The 18,908-nt window shown below is 33.8% G+C and overlaps 1 protein-coding gene across 5 annotated transcripts in view; it reads left to right on the forward strand.

Annotated features, from left to right (window-relative positions):
• ADAMTS6 (ADAM metallopeptidase with thrombospondin type 1 motif 6) overlaps window positions 1–18,908 on the forward strand; it is a 313,953-nt gene that overhangs the window by 223,240 nt on the left and 71,805 nt on the right. For all 5 annotated transcript variants that reach the window (XM_032336137.1, XM_032336135.1, XM_032336134.1 and 2 more), the window contains 4 exons: window positions 4,392–4,494; window positions 11,240–11,373; window positions 13,192–13,315; window positions 13,845–13,925. In XM_032336137.1, the coding sequence (XP_032192028.1) occupies window positions 4,392–4,494; window positions 11,240–11,373; window positions 13,192–13,315; window positions 13,845–13,925 (442 nt within the window). The remainder of the gene's footprint in view (window positions 1–4,391; window positions 4,495–11,239; window positions 11,374–13,191; window positions 13,316–13,844; window positions 13,926–18,908) is intronic.

Raw genomic sequence — 18,908 nt, forward strand, 5'->3', positions numbered from 1 at the left:
TATGTGACACATTTGCTGATCAGAAGAAAGACATTTAAGGCCAGTTCTTAATGGCTGGCTTTAAGAGGACTAATGATAAGCTTATGATGTGCTCATATGAAAGCCGTCAAGGTCTAGATGCCTTACGTTTAGGGATCAGATTGTTCAGTGTAGATCCAGAAGAAAGGGTTATAGGAAGATAGATTTGGGCTTAAAGTAAGAAAGAATCTGATAATTGCAACTACCTGAAAAGTATTTGATTTTTCTATACATGCTTGTACAGATTGCACGATCACTTTAGGGATAATTGTAGAGGAAATTGAAGCATCCTTTATAAATTAGAGAATAGTCTTAGAAGTATATGATTCTGTATTGATTCAAAAATTAATCACTGAATTTGATCATTCTTCAAAGTGCTGCTGGACATATGTATCTATTATGTTACCATCTTAAATCAGGGTAAAATTCCAGGAGGCCCTGTCACCTCTTTTTGTAAATAAGATTTTATTGGAACACAGAACTGACCCTTCATTTGCATATTGCCTATAGCTTCTTTCACACCATAATGCCACTGTTGAGGAGTTGCAACAAAGACCGTATGGCATACAAGGTCTAAAATATTACTATGTGGCCCTTTACAAAAAACGTTGGCCATCCTCTGCCCTTAACCAATAAACTGCAAAAAATAATACATAGAAATAAATAAATCTCTATTCAGTCTCCCAAATACCTCATCAACATCATAATCATTATTTTTGATTGTTATATCAGTAAATTTCCAACCATAATAATATAAACCTCTCTGAATATTTAAGTAGAGGGACTTTAATGGAAAAAAATGGTTAAATAGATGTTGGAAGATGCTGGCAAGCCCATAGATCAACATCAACAGGAAGATGCCACCACTCCCTCCGTCCAGGGAGACCAAAGAAGAGGGTAGTTTTATTGGAGTCTAGATGCTGGAATTATAGGATAGAATCATAGGATAGGGCTAGAGAGGGGAGAGATGGGGTAAGTGTGGTGCTATTACCTGAAGTTGGAATCAAAAAGATTCTTCTGCCTATGGTGCTGCGGTGAGGTGGAGAGAAAGAAAGAGAAATACTCTGGCTTCCCCCAGTAGTGCCTTCATTGCCTGAATCATTGTCAGAAGTCAGCAGACACAGAAGACTGGGAAATGGAGCTTGCAGAGTTCATTCCCCAGAGATACAGAGCAGAGCAGGAGAAGGTGAGGAATGAATCTAAGATGCGTAGACCCAAGACCAGAACAGCTGCTAATAGTTATTTACTTCTGTCCTATGCCAGGTACGGAGCTAAACAGTTCACATGAATCCTCTCCTAGGAGGTAAATACTAGTATATCCCTAGCTTATAGATGAGATTTGGAAAATTGAGTGCATTGCTAAAAGCCATGAATTAAATAAAAGACCAAGTTAGAATTGAATCCAGGTTTGTCACACTCCAAAATTTTGCTGTTAGCCCTCTTGTTTTATAAATGAGGAAAAAGTAGTTTGGAAAAGAAAAGAAAGTTGCAGCTGAAATGACAGGAGCTCAAGTTATTCCTATTAAGTTCTTATACATTTTAACAGAGCTAAAACTTTATGCTGTTACTGTAACATTCAGAGTTCAAAGGAAGCTCCCATTCTGATGAAGGAGTGTCCTTACACCCTGAAACTATCACTAAGCAAACGTTTATAGCCAGTGTACTCGGTAAAAGGGATTATTAATTACAAATGCCTAAGAGTGTTGAAAGAGATTAAATAGATAATACATCTATAGGCTTCTGAATAGTGTACCATAGAATGGGTACTTGCTGAATGCTTAGTAAATACTAAGTAGCTGTTGTCATTGTTAATATCTTTATTATGTTGACCCTGAGTAGTTATCAGAGGAAAGAATATAGATTAGAAATTTTATGAAATATTATCCAAGTGTTTTGTTAAACTATAATATCCTCCTGTCGGACTTTTCACTTTGCCTGTATTTAGGAGATTCGTTACAAGATAGTCAAGAATGGGATTTTTTGTTTGTTTGTTTTTAAGTAAATAGTCTTCATAATGCCTTAGTTGTTAACTCGGGGCTTTTTTAATGTACCAGTGGTTTTCTATGAAATGTCGTCTTTTCTTATTACTTCATAAATTTCTTTTGTCTACGATGGAACTATTCCCAACATACGAACTTCTCCTTCCTGTAACCATGGCTTTACTTCACTTCCTTCTTAATAGTTTTAACCCCCTAGAAATATTCTTTCTCACCTAGCTCAATTCCTATAATACTTTATAATATTATAAAAAATAATTACTTATAATACTTGTAATTGTGCTATACTCACGATTTTCCTCCTACACAAATCATGTGACACATGGATCTTTTACCTTATGGAGCACCTATAGGCCACCTGTGCTGTGCTGTGGTACACTCATTGCCTGAGACAGCACTGCTGTTTTCCCATTTGTGTCCCATTTCTCCAGCTAGACTGAAAGCCATGCTTTGATGATTGTTTTAGTGGTTGGTGCTTTACAAATACTTAAGTTTTATTGGAAAACTTGTAGTTAGAGTTCAAAGTAACTGTATTTTTTAAAAATTTTGATGATGTTTGCTTAAAAATTAGTCTTGCTACATGGCAAAGCCACCAACCACTTTCATCCTTGAATGGGAGTCCCTGAAAAAGTGTCTAGAATGGCTTTTCTTTGATGCAAAGATTGGCACGCGGTGAAACAAAAGACCCCGGAAGTGTGTCTGTCCAGCATGATGCACTAAGTAGCCTATGTTAAATAGTCATTTTTCATTTTTTTAAAAGACAAGAAGGGTTATTTGACAAGCAGAATCATTGGGTTTGATATTGCCGTGTCAAACTTTAATGTGCAGAAATCATAATATGGGGCTCACAATGGAACGTAGACCTATTGACGCTGTTTTCAGAATTTGAGGCTTTTTAAAAAAAAAGATTTTATTTATTTATTTGAGAGAGAGAGAGAATGAGAGCAAGTGAGCATGAGAGGGGGAAGGTCAGAGGGAGAAGCAGACCACCAACACATTCCTCCCCACCCTCCCCACACCCCCGCTGAGCAGGGAGCCCTATGCGGGGCCCTATCCCAGGACTCCAGGATCGTGACCCGAGCTGAAGGCAGTAGCTCAAACAACTGAGCTACCCAGGCACCTGAATTTGAGTCTTTGGACTTGATATGGTAGAGATTTGAACCCCAAATATAGGAAGTAATGATGACCATATGACTATGTGCACACTGTGATCTGTTGTTTTTGTACATGCTTCAAAGGACCATTTATAATATACTAACCTCGGGAAACTATATAAAGTAAATGTAGAGATCCAAGGGAGGGCAGTAAAAAGTCCTTGACTGATCTCTGAGAGTTTAATCTACTCATCACTTATTCACAATTAAGAATTTTATCTCCTGACCTGTTTTATTCTTCCTTATGTGAGCAGGATATTTTTTCCATCAGTTTATCAAAAGCAGTGATTATTTTAGGTGCTACAGCTATAGAACTCTAAAAGATAAGTCAAATTAGGTCATATTGCTCAAACACTGAAAGGTTATACTTCTAATTCTTTGTGAATTTGAAGATTGAATTTAGGATGGCCTGTGGTATTTGGAATCTAGACCTAGCTGCATTGGCAAGGTTTTCCTTCTTTAAAAAAATCAGGTAGATGAAACATTCCAAACTTTTAGAAAACAAATAACCTTCTCTTCACCCTCTCAACATCCTCCTCTGCTCCCCACCCAACACATACAGATGTTTTTAACCAGTTCAGTATTTTATTTTCCGTGATGTTCATAGATTAAATGTAAATCTTAGTAAATCCAAATTCCTTGAATTTGAAGGTGTTTAGACTTGAGGACTAGCATTTGCCCAGTTCATTCCACATCTTAAAATATGGTTTTTGTCAAGGCCAGACAGTAAACAGCTATAGTAGTAGGGATCCAAACCACAGTTAATAGAGCTGAATGTTGTGTTACAAACCTGCCTCTTGATTCCTTAAAATGAAGAGCTGGGAGTAGCTGTGGCAACTGGACCTTAAATAATGTTACCAAAAGAGATTTTGTGTTTTAGTTTTTTCATCTAGTTTTTAATATGTATTTACAATCCTGATGGATTGATTGCAAAGTGGACTCTGACATGTATCTGACTATAAAGTTATAAGGAAACTGTCTGACACTTAATTTCATATAAATTACTTCAGTTATTTATTCTGTGGCTAAGATATAATTCAGACACATCAGTTTGAATACTGCTGTAGAATAAGTAAATGTAAAGTAAATGCCAGAGTTATAGCTACAGCATCAGGCAGTGAGCTAATGTGACGAATTCAGGCAATTTTAATTTTAGGGACAATGTCCCTTAGTTTTAGTATTTTTCAACAATCATACCATTTATGATTTTATTTTATTTTAGCCATGTCCTTTGGGGGCCCGAGATTTTCGAGAGAAACAGTGTGCAGACTTTGACAATATGCCTTTCCGTGGAAAGTATTATAACTGGAAACCCTATACTGGAGGTAATGTATAACCAGCAGAGCATTCATCATGCTTGAGAGCTTTGCAAATATAAAAGAATATATAAATACATACAAACACACACATACATTCATACACATACTAGTAGAAATCAGTGTTTGCAAATCAAAGCAGGATAATGCTTATAGTACTATACAGTTTCCCTGTAATAAAGTTTATGTTAGTAAAAATGATCAGAGATCATTTATAAAAACCTAATTCTATTTAACAAGGTACAAAAGTCCTAGAAAGGATATAAATCCAAATAATGCTTTTGAATTCTTGAGACTTTCTTGGGATAAATGGATATTACATTATAACCATTTATAATCACTAAATATTTAGAATTATCACCCTGAAAACAACTTATAACAATATAAATCAAGTTAAAAGTGGCCAGGAAAACCTGTATTCTTTCTTGGTCAAAGGCCAAGGATCTTCCAGTAGACTTTATTATTCTTTTTTAGTGTTGGGGATCATTTGTACCCTATAATTTGGGCATGTATCAAACACTAATTGTTCAGTAAACACCAGAAGTTTTCTTGTATTCCCAAAATACAAATTAAATCTTGTTAAAATTTTCTCTTGGAGAAATTGAATGTACTTTTAAAAAATTTCTATTGTTTGTTTTTTATTCTACTATCTTGCCTTGAAAATTTTCCGACAGAGCAATATTAAAATAATTTTACATTGACAAGATTCTACCATTCACATTATGATATACTTTGTTACATGTCTAGTCATCTCTCCATCCATTAATCCATTAATTTTTTGATGTGTGTCAAAGTAAATTGTAGTCATTGCTATACTTTCCTCTAAATACTTCAACATGTATAAAATTAACCACAGTTCAATATTTACTTACTGTTTTAGCGGTTAGATTATGTACAATGCAATGCACAATCTTAACCGTACTTTCCCCGAGTTCCGACAAATGCGCACACCTGCAAAACCCTATTAACGTACAGAACATTACCATACCTCCAAAATTCTCATAGTCCCCATAGTGCTTCCCAGTCAATAGCTGCCTCTACCTATTTCTTCCAAGAGGCAACCCTGTTCTGAAATTTTTCTTCCTTACCATATATTAGTTTTGCTGGTGCCAGAACTTCATATAAGTGAAATCATGTCATATTTACTATTTGGGGCCTAATGTTTTTGAGATCCATCCACGTTATTGCACATATGAATAGCTCATTCCTTTTTATTGCTGAGCAGCATTCCATCGTAAAAACCAGTTTTCCCATCCTGCTATTGATGGCTGACCACCTGAGTTGTTTCTAGTTCTCAGCTGTTCTGAATAAGCTGCTGTGAACATTTTTGTAGCATTTTTTTTGTGAGCATATGTTTTCTTTTCTCTTGGGTAAATACTTAGGAGTGGAATTGCTGGGCAATAGGGGAGGTGTGAGTTTAGCTTTAAAAGAAATTGCCAGATGTTTTTCCAAAATGATGTACCATATTACAATCCCACCAACAATATATGAAAGTTATGTTCCACATCCTTGCCAACATTTGGTATTTTCAGTCTTCTGTTGGTAGGTGTATAATAATGTCTCAGTGCCGTTTTAATTTGCATTTTCTGATCACTGATTATGTCAAGTACATTTCTATGTGCTTATTGACCATTTATAAATCTTCTTGGTACACTTGTAAAGTGACTGTTCTAATCCTTTGTCTATTTTTAATTGGTTATTTATCTTTCTATTCTTGAGTAGTAGTTATTTATCAGATAAATTTCATGAATATTTTTTCACATCTTTGGACTTTCCTTTTACTTTTTTTTTTTTTTTTAAAGATTTTATTTATTTAACAGAGATCACAGGTAGGCAGAGAGGCAGGCAGAGAGAGAGGAGGAAGCAGGCTCCCTGCGGAGCAGAGAGCCCGATGCGGGGCTCGATCCCAGGACCCTGGGATCACGACCTGAGCCGAAAGCAGAGGCTTTAACCCACTGAGCCACCCAGGCGCCCCTCCTTTTACTTTTTTAATGGTGTTTAAAAATTAAGATTTTAATTTTGATGAATGCTATTTTTTCATTTTTTTTTTCCTTTTATGGTTATTGTGTTTAGTGTCCTGTCTTAGAAGCCTTTGCCTTTCTCAACTCAAGAAGATATTTTCTTATGTTTTCTTCTAAAAGCTGTATGGTCTTGGTCTTTATATTTGGATCTATAGTCTAAAAATAATTTGGGGTTATGATGTGTATTTGTACTTTCCATTCTATTTTCTTTCGCTTATTTGTCAACAATAGAAATGCACAATGAAATGTTTACAATGTGCAATGAAATGAAATGATAGCAGTACTATGCTGACACCACACTGACTGAATTATTGTAAATGCATAGTCTTGGACACAGGGAGTGTAAGTTCCTCCAACTTTGATCTATTTTTCAAGAGTTCTTTGGATATTCTAGGTGCTTTGTGTTTCTATCTAAATTTTAGAATTGCTATTAATTACTACAGAAAAATATGCTGGGCTTATGATTGCTATCATGTTGAATCTATAGATAGTTGAAGAGGAACTGATAAATTAACAATATTATTTTAACATTGAATATTGAATTCAATAGTGAATTTATGAACTATATATATATATATATATATGCCCATTGATTAATGTTTTCTTTAATTTTCTTTAAGTTTTCTTTAATTTCTCTCAGCTATGTTTTGTAGTTTTAGGTGTTAGGTCTTGTGCTTTTTTTGTTAAATCTATTTTTGAGTAATTTTTTTTGCAACTATTGTAAATAAAAGTTTAAACTATAGCATTTTCAATTGCTTGCTCTAATATCCAAAAATACATAGATTTTTGTGTATTAAATTTGTATTCTGTGACCTTCCTAAATTTACTTAGTTGTCCTCTTAAGAACAACTGTTAGTCCTAATAGTTGTTTTGTAGATTGCTTAGGATTTTCTTGGTAAGCAGTTATGTTGTCTGGAAGTAGAAACAATTTGTATCAATTGTTATGTCTTTTAATTCATGTTCTTGCCTTAATACACTGGATTGGCTCTTCAGTACAATTTGTACATGTATGAGTAAATTTATTTTTCTTTGCTCTATTAATATGGTGAATTGTTTGATAGATTTTTATGTCAGACCAACCTTTTATTTCTAGTATAAACCCCATGTGGCAATGATTTTTTATCTTTTTATATGTTATTGGATTTAGTTTCTAATTTTTTGTTAAGGGTGTTTTCATCTATTTATTTTAAGGAATTCTGAATTGCAATTTTTTTTTCCTGCCCTGTGTTTGACAAGTTTGGGTATTAGATTTACTCTGGCTTCTAGAAATAGAATCCCTGTATATTTTCAAAGAGATTGTAGGATTGGTATTATTTCTTCTTTAGAATAGATTTCACTACTAAAGCCACTCAGGCTTGGTATTTTCTTTGTGAAAAAAAAATGTTACAAATTCAACTCCTTTAGTAGATAAAGAGCTATTCACATTTTAAAAAAATTTTTATGTCTTCAAGAAACTATGGGATACTCCCATATACCATTTCTTGACAGAAAATTGATCATAACATTCTCTTACTATCCTGCTTAATATCTATAGGCTCTGAGTGACGTATGCTCTTTCATTTCTGATATTGATAATATGTGTTTTCTCTCTTTTTCTTGATCAGTCTTGCTTGAGGTTTATTAATTTTATTAATCTTTTCAAAGAATCAACTTTTGGCTTTAGTACTTTTCTCTTTTATTTTTTTCTCTTTTATTAGTTTTTGCTCTTCTATTTATTATTTTTAAATTTTGGGTTTATTTTGCTTTTCTGTATTACCAAACTTGATTTTTTTAAAAATTTCCCTTAATTCAAAATCTTTTATCATTTACTTTGTGATTTCTCCTTTGACATATGGTTTATTTAGAACTATGTTAGTTTTATTTCCAATTATTTGATATTTTCTAGATTTTTTTGGTTATTGATTTCTAATTTCTACTATTATCAAAGAATACTCTGTATGATTTAAATTTTTTAAATTAATTGAGATTTGTTTTATAGTACCATTTATTGTTTATGTTGGTAATGTGCTATCTATACTTGAAAAGGATGGGTTTTTTGCAATTGTTGGATACAGTGTTCCATAGATATCCATCACATCAAGTTGGCTGTTAGTGTTGTTTAAATCTTTTATATTCTTTCTGATTTTTTTTTTTTCTGTAGTTCTTCTATCAGTTACTGGGAGAAATATGTTAAAAACTCTATTATATGGCTTTGTTTTCTTTTTTGCAAGTTTTTCAAATTGCTTTTATTAGGTAGCTATAAATTTAGGATTGCTTTGTCTTATTGTAGGAAGAAAAGAAGTATCTGAAAAATAATTTACAGATTTAATAATTAGCATCTAGGTAATTTTTTTTTTAAAAAGATTTTATTTATTTATTTGACTGAGAGAGATCACAGGTAGGTAGAGAGATAGGCAGGGGGGGGGGAAGCAGGCTCCCTGCTGAGCAGAGAGCACGATGTGAGCTCGATCCCAGGACCCTGAGATCATGACCTGAGCCGAAGGCAGTGGCCCAACCCACTGAGCCACCCAGGTGCCCCCAGCATCTAGGTAATTTTAAGCTTAGTGAATTTACCCTAAATTCATAATAAGCTTTCACTTCATAAAAGCTTTCACTTTTCACTGAAGGTAACTGGTAATGATGTGACCTAATGTTTAGAGAATCAATCATCTTAAATCTCTTTTCAAAATAATAACAGTACCTCTTCTGAAAACTCACTGTAGTTGAGTGGAGTGCCTGGATGGCTCAGCTGGTTCAGTGTCTGACTCCTGATCTCAGCTTGGGTGTTGATTTCAGGGTCATGAGTTCAAGACCTGTGTTGGGCTCCATGCTGGATGTGGATCCCACTTTAAAACAAAACTAAAAAACCCCTCTCTGTAGCTGAGGAAGCTGAACACATCTTCTGAAATGAAAAAGGGTGAAATGTATTCTTATTATTATCACATAGTATAGTAGTCTAAGGAATACTGCCATAGTATTTATATGTTCTACATATCAAATGCTACCTTACATAATTAAATTATGTTAGAATTGAGTAAACAAAACTCATGTTTCCTTTTTAAAACCTGGCACATAAAAAGCTACATTAAATTCTAAAGCATTACAGTAAAAAAAAAAATGGGAAAAGAACTATACTGGATAGTAATGAAAAAAATCCCTGTAAAGTTCATTGAAATTTAGAGTAAGTTTATTTATAAGAATCTTAGAAAAAATGAATATAAATACGTTGATTATCAGTTTAGGAAGAAATTATTCTACTTATTACTTGTTATGTTTGCGGTAAGGAGAGCAAAAGGTATCATTAACTTAAGTCCAATAATAACATATCAAATTATATAGAAGTTCTATAACCTAAACATTGAAAATGGAAGCAAACGTGGACTTAGGCCAGAGGAGGTAAACTGGCAGTTCAGGAACCAGTCTTTACTTACATAGATGTTTTCATCTCTAGTATTTTTGAAAACTTTGAGTGAGTTATCAAAAAACATTTTTTATTTTAAAACTCTAGGTTTCTATCTTCTCATGAAAAAACAGTATTTGACAATATTGGGCCATTTTCTTGCATTATACAACAATCAACTATAACAATGATTTTTAATGCAATGTTCTTTCTAATTTACCATTGTCTCTATCACTCATTTGGCTTGTCTCTTTGATTTCACATACCTTCGATGAGATTTGTAATTTCTACTGAGATTAAGCATGTCATTTTATCCTTCTGCCTTATTTTCATTGTTAGAAATGATCTTTTTTTATTTCAAAAAGAAATTTTATCAGCATGATTAGAATAAAAGCAAAATATTTTAAACTTCATCAAATGAAGGTTGGACATAAAGTGTTTTTAAGTCATAATTTCAATCAGTAGTTACATATTTAGAAGTAACTTTCTCATGCAATGTTTCAAATAAAATAAATTAATACATATTACATCTTTCCAATATACTATGAGAGTATGATATTACTCTGCTTGTTTTTTTAAATTGCTACTATTTATGCCTATTTTTCAAATCAAGCTTAAGAAATACAAATTTCAGTGACAAAATGAAAATGATGTAGTTCTATTCACAAATAAAATTAGGTATTTTTAAATTATTCGTGTTTAATGCTATATGTAATTATCTTTGATTTTGTAACAAGAATTATTCAAATTTAATGCTATAATTAATTTTACCTTTGATTTGCTTATCTCATAAAAACTTATCTCTACACTAAAGCCACATTCATCGAATACAGTTTGTTTAAAGTGGGTAGTAATTTAGAGGTTTTGTTTCGTTGTTGTTGTTGTTGTTGTTTTAAATAACTACCATATCCTTGCTTGAAGTAGAGTTTTTGTATCAGCTTCAGTTAATAAGTGACAAATGTTGTAGAAATTTCCCATTTGCTATATGAAGTTATTGTGCCAAGCCTCAAACTTTTATTTACTTAGTTTTTTAAAAGTTTTTATTTCATCCATTTTTTTCAACATTCAGGTACCTCCACTGTGTTCCCTTTTGACCTAAAATATATTATTAAATATATACTGGAAATACCTGAACATATTAAACCTTAAAACTGTTCCACAGATCTTCTGTCAAGTTGCATAAACAATGAAAATAAATATCAAATTTTAGCAAAAGAGGGAAGAAACCTACACATCTGGGTATATAGTGAGTGAATGATGTCTGTATGAATTGTAAATTTACTGTGGTTAATATGGAATCACTGTTTCTTAAAAGAACCACTCCATTTATTTCTTTTCTGCTGTATTTGTCCAGGTGGGGTAAAACCTTGTGCATTAAATTGCTTGGCTGAAGGTTACAACTTCTACACTGAACGTGCCCCTGCAGTGATTGATGGGACTCAGTGCAATGCGGACTCACTGGATATCTGTATCAATGGGGAATGCAAGGTTGCTCCAATTTTGAATTTTACTCCTTTGGTCGGGGGGGGGGGGGCTTTTGAGACTTTTGTCTTTTTTCTCAGATGGTCGCTCCTAATTAATACTATGCTCAGTTTTAATAAAGAGAGCTACATTTTAGAGAAATTCAATTTCCAATTAGGTTAACAATACACACCGCTAAAGGTAGACTAGCCTATTCATATTCAAACATTATGTAGATATGATTTATTTTGGTGTTCCAGTTATGTATGTAGTAATTGCTAGAACTCTGAATATATTTTGGACTTTAATTTCTGTTATTCTGTTACGTTTATAAACAGATTACAAAGATGATAGGAAGAGAGAGGGAACAAGGATTTAGCTCATATTCATATGGCTACCACATGTTTTCATTGGAAGGTTGTTTAATACATTTCATAGCATAATTTTTCCTCGAAGTGTGAAACAGCTATGTTCCTCCTACTTTGTCTCTTTTTGAAGCATTTGAAGCACAGTGGTTTTCATTATAGAGTTAGTCTTTACCTTACTAAAGCATTTTCTTTAGAGAATTAGCCAGACTAGTTGAGAATTTTAAGGGCAAATCCATGCTATTTTCCTAGACCTGTGTATAAAACTTAACCATAATAAGAAAAGCCATAAAAACCACTGTTCTCATAACTTTTTTCACTGTTTGTTTTTACTTTATATTAAGGAGAAGCACAAAACTAAGTCTCAGAAACTGAGAAAGAAGTGATAAAAACACTATCTGTTTTGTGTCATAATTTCTTGTGAAAGTTTCTGTCCTTCAGGCTACTTGATTCTCAATATACTGGATGATCCTGTGCATGTGTGTTATTTCTATGACAGTATTAAAATTCTGGGGGATAGCAAAGACAAAGGTACAGGTTTTATTCAGAGATCACATGCCTGATATCAATGGCTAAAGGTCATTATACAAATTCAAATGCCAAAATATGTACCAAAAATATATAAACATCTGTATTTCTGTGATTAAATGCAAAACTGAAAGGTAGAATTTCAGCTCCCAAGATCATATACTTACCTGTCCTTGTTTTTATGACAATTTTATTCAGCTGGTGGAAGTAGGTATTCATTTTTAAAGGTTTACCCTGTTTTGAATTCCGTAACTAATCCTTGACACTAACAATTGGATATCCAAAAGCATCAGTGATTAAGAAAGGTCAAACCATAATGCTCAGTCACAACTCCTGCTGTTATAACCCTATGTAGGACAACAGGACAACATGGTATTTTTCTTAATTCTTGCATTTCTTTTTTTTTTTTTTTTTAAGATTTTGTTTATTTATTTGACAGAGAGAGACACACAGCAAGAGAGAGAAGGCAAGCAGGGGAGTGGGAGAGGGAGAAGCAGGCTGCCCACTGAGCAGGAAGCCTGATGCAGGGCTTGATCCCAGGACCCTGGGATCATGACCTGAGCTGAAGGCAGTCGCTTAACCAACTGAGCCACCCAAGTGCCCCAAATCTTGCATTTCTTGATTAAAGGTATAAGTAAGAGTCCATTGCCAACAAATTATAATATTTTAAGATTTGGAGCATGGATTCTATAAATGAAAAAGAAACCTAGGTTAGAAATACAGACATACATTCCTGGGGAATCGGAATTCTTTTCCTTTAAACTTATTTGTCGAGAAATGTTAGCTAAGAAATTACTAGACTGGGAAGGAAAAAGTGGAAAGAGGAAAATACTTCCTGTTTTGATTTCCTTTACTGGAAAAACAAATAAATGAATAAGTTATATTTATTTGGTTAGTTACAGTTCCAAGTGTTCCTCTTTATGACATACTGAATATTCTTCTCTGTTTTCAGCATGTAGGTTGTGATAATATTTTGGGATCTGATGCTAGGGAAGATAGATGTCGAGTCTGTGGAGGGGATGGAAGCACATGTGATGCCATCGAAGGGTTCTTCAATGATTCGTTGCCCAGAGGAGGTGAGTGTGTAGAGAGAACTCTTCTTCACACCTCTGTTGTCCTGGGAATAGCCAAAACAGTTGATTTCTTTCCCACCCCCTTTTAAAAAATTTTTTTTATTTAGGCAGACAGTGTTTTTTCCCCAAGTTGCTTTTAGTCTCTTAAATATTAACTATAGATCCATGTAAGATATTTTAAGGAAATATTGTTCCCTTTCTACTTGACTTCATTTAGCAATGTTTCCCTCAGATCTGAATTCCCACAGAGCATTGATGGGAGGAGCATGTGTTGAGGAAAAAAAACATGAACCAGTATTATACATGTTGAGGCTTTAAAGACTATCTTGAGCTAGTTTAGAGAAAAAGAAAAATACTCTAGATGTGTTCATGAACGCAAAGGGGAATTTGCTCATATTGCATAATTTATAAAGTGCTAAGTCGAAGAAAGATTTGAAGAACAAGGAAACTTATTACTGAATGGTTACTAAACACTCATTTTCTGACCAAAGCTGCTCGTGCTGTTTATTCCTGGCTATCTTCTGTGTTTCAGGCTACATGGAAGTAGTCCAGATACCAAGAGGCTCTGTTCATATTGAAGTCAGAGAAGTTGCCATGTCGAAGAACTATATTGGTGAGTAGCGTATTTTGCTAGATTTTTAAAAATTACTGAGGAAAAGCAACACATTATCTTGAAGGAAAACAATATTGCTTGGATAGAATACTTTCATGGTAAAATCAAGTTTTATAAGACCACACTGAAGAGCTAAACAAAAAATTAGTGGTTTATAACTTACTCTTCACTGGGTTAGTTATTTGATTTTTTGAAAATCAATTTTAGTGAGATATTTATATATGACAAAATGCATTTATTATAAGTATACATTTCAGGGGTGCCTGGATGGCTCAGTCGGTTAAGTATCTGCCTCTGGCTTAGGTCATGATCCCAGGGTCTTGGAATCGAGCCCCACATCAGCTCCCTCCTTTGTGGTCTCCCTCTGTGCTCTCTCTCACTCTCTCTCTAAGCAACTAAAATCTTTTAGAAAAAAGTAAGTGTACATTTCAAAGAGTATTGACAATTATATATACATAGAAGTTATAATATATAAATATATAAATAATAACATAAGTATTAATTACTATAAATACATGAATTATTACTTTAAATATATATTACTATATATAAATCTATTTATATATAGATATACACCACATATTTTTATATTTATATATTTATGTATATATATAAAACATCACAGCCAAGACACAGCATTTCCGGGACATTCTCTTATTGGCCTTTGCAGTCAATTTCCCTCAAACTCAGCCTTAGGTAAACACTAATTTGTTTTCTGACATTGTGTATTTTATTTTTATTTGTTCTGAAATTTCACATGAATGGGACCATAAAGTCTGTACTCTTATGTCTGTGTTTTTTTTCACCCAGGATGTTTTTGAGATTTATCTACATTTTTGAGTAATAAGTTGAGTATATTTAAGTTCACACCTTTATATTGCCAAGTAATTTTCCATTGTGTGGACATACCATAATTTGTTTATTGACTCACTTGATGGATATTTGAGTCATTTACAGTGTTTGACTCTTAGGAATACAGCTTCTTTGAACACTTAGAGACAAACATTGTGTAGACATATATTTTCATTTCTTATGGATAAAATCCTAAGAGCAAAATGGCTAGGTCATATGGTATATACATGTTTAATTTTATAAGAAATTACTAAACTGTTTTCCAAAGTGGTGGTTATCATTTATATTCCTACAAGAGCTGTAGAAGAGTTTTGGTTGCTTTATATTCTTGTTAATACTTGATATTGTTGACCTTTTATTTTATTAGTTTTTAAAGATTTTATTTACTTATTTGAGAGAGAGAGAGAGAGAGCTTGAGAGAGGAGAGGATCAGAGGGAGAAGCAGACTCCCCATGAAGCTAGGAGCCTGATGTGGGACTTGATCCTGGGACTCCAGGACCATGACCTGCACAGAAGGCAGTCGCTTAACCAACTAAGCCACCCAGGCGCCCTATTGTTGACCTTTTAAATTTTACCCTTATAGGTATCTTTTTTTGTGAAGTGTCTCAACAAATATTTTGCCTACTTTAATTTTTTTTCTCTTAATCGAATTAGGAGTTCTTTGTATATTTTAAATACATGTCTTTGCTCAAATATATATTTTATGAATATCTTTTCCAGGTCAGTGGCTTGTTTATTCCTTTTCTTAATGGGTCTTTTGATTTTCACAAAATCGAATTTATTAATTTGTTTATAGTTTATGCTTTTTTGTCTTGCCTTAGAAATTTTGCCTTCCCCAAAGTTGCAAATATTGTCTTCAATGTTTCTTCAAGAAATTATAGTTTTAGGGGGTGCCTGGTGAGCTCAGTTTAAAAAGTGTCTGACTCTTGGTTTTGGCTCAGGTCATGATCTGAGGATCGTGAGATGGAACTCTGCAACTGGCTCCACACTCAGCCCAGAATCTGGTTGAGATTCTCTCCTTCTCCTCCCTTCCCTTCAGCCCCTCCCTTCTCACTCATGCTTACTCTATCCCTCTCTCTCAACGTGAAAAAACAGTGAATTACAGTTTAGCTTTTATATTTAGATATATGACCCATTTTGAGTTCTTATATAAGGTATAAAGTAAGGGTTCAGTTTGTTTGTTTTCATATAGATTTTCAGTTACCATAGCACCATTTGTTGAAAAGACCCTCATTTCCCCCATTGAATTACCTTGACATTTCTGTTAAAGGTCATTTAAACATGAATGTATGGGTCTCTTTTTGTTCCCTTCCATTGATATATATGTAGGTGTCTTCCTTAAATCAAAACTATGTTGTATTAATTAATAGAGTTTTCTAGTAGAATTCTAAAATAGGAAGCATTAGGTTCTCAAATTTGTTCTTCTTTCTCAAAATAATTGTTGCCTATCTAGGTCCTATACATTTCTGTATGCAGTTTAAAATAAACTTGTCAGTTTCTGCAAAAAGAGATTATATGGAATGTGTAGATCAATCTGGGGAGAACTGGTATCTTAAAGATATTATCTTCCAATACACGAAAAGATTTACCTATATATTTATTTAAGTCTTTATATTTGTTCACCAGTGTTTATTTTTCAGTGTATGGGTCTTGCACCCATTTTTTCTTAAATCTACCTTTAAATATTTCATGCTTTTTGATGTCATTATAAATGGTATTGATATTTTAATTTCATTTTTGAAAGATTTATTGTTATGTAACAATACAATTGCTTTCTTTTTGTATTGATCTCATGTCCTGTGATTCTTTCAATCCATGAGAGTGGAATATCTTTTAGTTTGTGTTCTTTTCAGTTTCTTTCACCAATGTTTTATAGTTTTTTAGAGCACAGGTCTTTTACCTCTTTAGTTAAGATTATTCATGGGTATTTTATTCTTTCTGATGCAGTTGTAATTGGGATTGTTTTCTTTCTTTTTTTTTTTTAAAGATCTTATTTATTTATTCATCGGGGGTGGGAGGAGGCAGACTGGCAGAGGAGGATGCAGGCTCCCCACTGGGCCGAGAGCCTGATATAAGACTCGATCTCAGAAGACCTGAGCTGAAGGCAGATGCTTAACCAACTGAGCCACCCAGGCATCCCTGGGATTGTTTTCTTAATTTCTCTTTCTGCTATTTTGTTATTGCTGTATAGACACACTACCAATTTCTGGGTACTAATTCTGTATTCTGCACCTTTACTGAATTCTTTTATACTTCTGATAGTTTTTTGGTGGAGTCTGTAGGATTTTCTATATATAGTATCATGTCATCTGCAAACAATGACACTAACTTTTCAGCTTAAGAACAACTGATTCAAAAGTTTTATGAGTTTTCCAGTTGTTTACTGTTGGAGGGCACGTTCAATACCAGTTATCTCAACATGGAAAGAAATGGAAATTCTTTTTATTTGATATTTGATCCTTTAAGACAAATTTAGACTCTTCAGAAACCTCTAGTGAGACCTGGATGAGTTCTTATTCCCTTGGAAATATCCCCTTGCTTAAATATTTTTAAAGATAAGACCACATCTAGAATGCTTCTTTAGATGGAACATTAGTATTATCAGGCTCTTCCTTCCTTTATTTAAGAAAACTTCTTTATTAGGGCACCTGGGTGGCTCACTCAGTTAGGTGTCCGAACTCTTGCTTTCACCTCAGGTCATGATCTCATAGATCATGAGATGAAGTCCTGTGTGGGGCTCCACACTGAGTGGGGGAGTCTGCCTGGGGTTTCTTTCCCTCTGCTCCTACCCCCACTCTCTCTCTCATTCTTCCTAAAATAAATGAGTAAATTTTTTTTTAAAAACCACCTCTTTATTTTTATGCCGTAATTTTGGATTCTTTTCCACATCAAAAGACTAAAAAATAAGAATCCTAATATCAGATTTTTCCCTTTGATAATGCTCTTTCTATAAAGTCACATCTTCCTCCCTTATTCATTCCTTTTTAAATATTTTGTGTTTTTCTGAATTTATTATAGTACCAGCAAAAGCAAGTTAAGATCCTTTCATTAAGTAGTTGAAAAAATGGAAAGTGAGAGTTAAAATTGAAGGAGAATTCAGAGCTACTGGTGGTGGGTGGATGAGGCTTGTTTTAATTTTTGTTTTCAATATTTCATATCATATAGTCTCAGATGTCCTTATATAGTCAAAGTACTTTCAATGTGTTAAGTGACAGAAAACTGGTTGACAAATCCCAAAAGGTTAGTTAGACTTATTTTTGACAATTAAATGAATTTTCGCAACATATCTGGAGTCAAGAAAGTACAAGTAACTTGCCAGGCAGACAGGGTTGGAGGTATGGAAATGGTATATAATATTAAGGACAAGTGGTAGAGGTCCAGAGAGTCAGAGACTCTATGTGCCATGATTTTTTAGTGCTTTTGAGCTGCTTGTTCATCTGGCCTGAGAAAATTTTGTGTGTGTGTTTTTTAAAGGTTTTTGTTTTTTGTTTTTTATTTTTTTAAGTGTACATGCGTGCACAGGTTGAAGGGGAGAGGGAGACAGAGAGAGAGAGAAGACTCTCTCCTGAACATGGAGCCCTGTGTGGGGTTTGATCTCACAACCCTGAGGTCATGACCTGAGTGAAACCAAGTCAGATGGTTAGCCAACTGAGCCACCCAGGCACCCCTGTGATAAAGGTTTTGAAGAAGCTAGTATGTTAACAAAAAATTATGCTGACATGTTTGTCATTATCAAATCATGATCATTATTATTAAAATTATCATCATCCTATTTATTTATGGGAGTTTTTATATAGTAGTGCTAATAGTCCTTTTTCTTATCACATATTTATAAAACTTTTTTAATAAAACTTTTTATTTTTTTTTATTTTTTTTTTAAAGATTTTATTTATTTATTTGACAGAGAGAGATCACAAGTAGGCAGAGAGGCAGGCAGAGAGAGAGAGAGGAGGAAGCAGGCTCCCTGCTGAGCAGAGAGCCCGATGCGGGACTCGATCCCAGGACCCTGAGATCATGACCTGAGCCGAAGGCAGCGGCTTAACCACTGAGCCACCCAGGCACCCCAATAAAACTTTTTAATACATTATTTTTCTACAGAGGTTTAAAAAGTTATGCATGCATATTTATTAG

This window comes from Mustela erminea, chromosome 3 (genome assembly GCF_009829155.1).
Source record: "Mustela erminea isolate mMusErm1 chromosome 3, mMusErm1.Pri, whole genome shotgun sequence".
Classification (NCBI taxonomy): domain Eukaryota; kingdom Metazoa; phylum Chordata; class Mammalia; order Carnivora; family Mustelidae; genus Mustela; species Mustela erminea.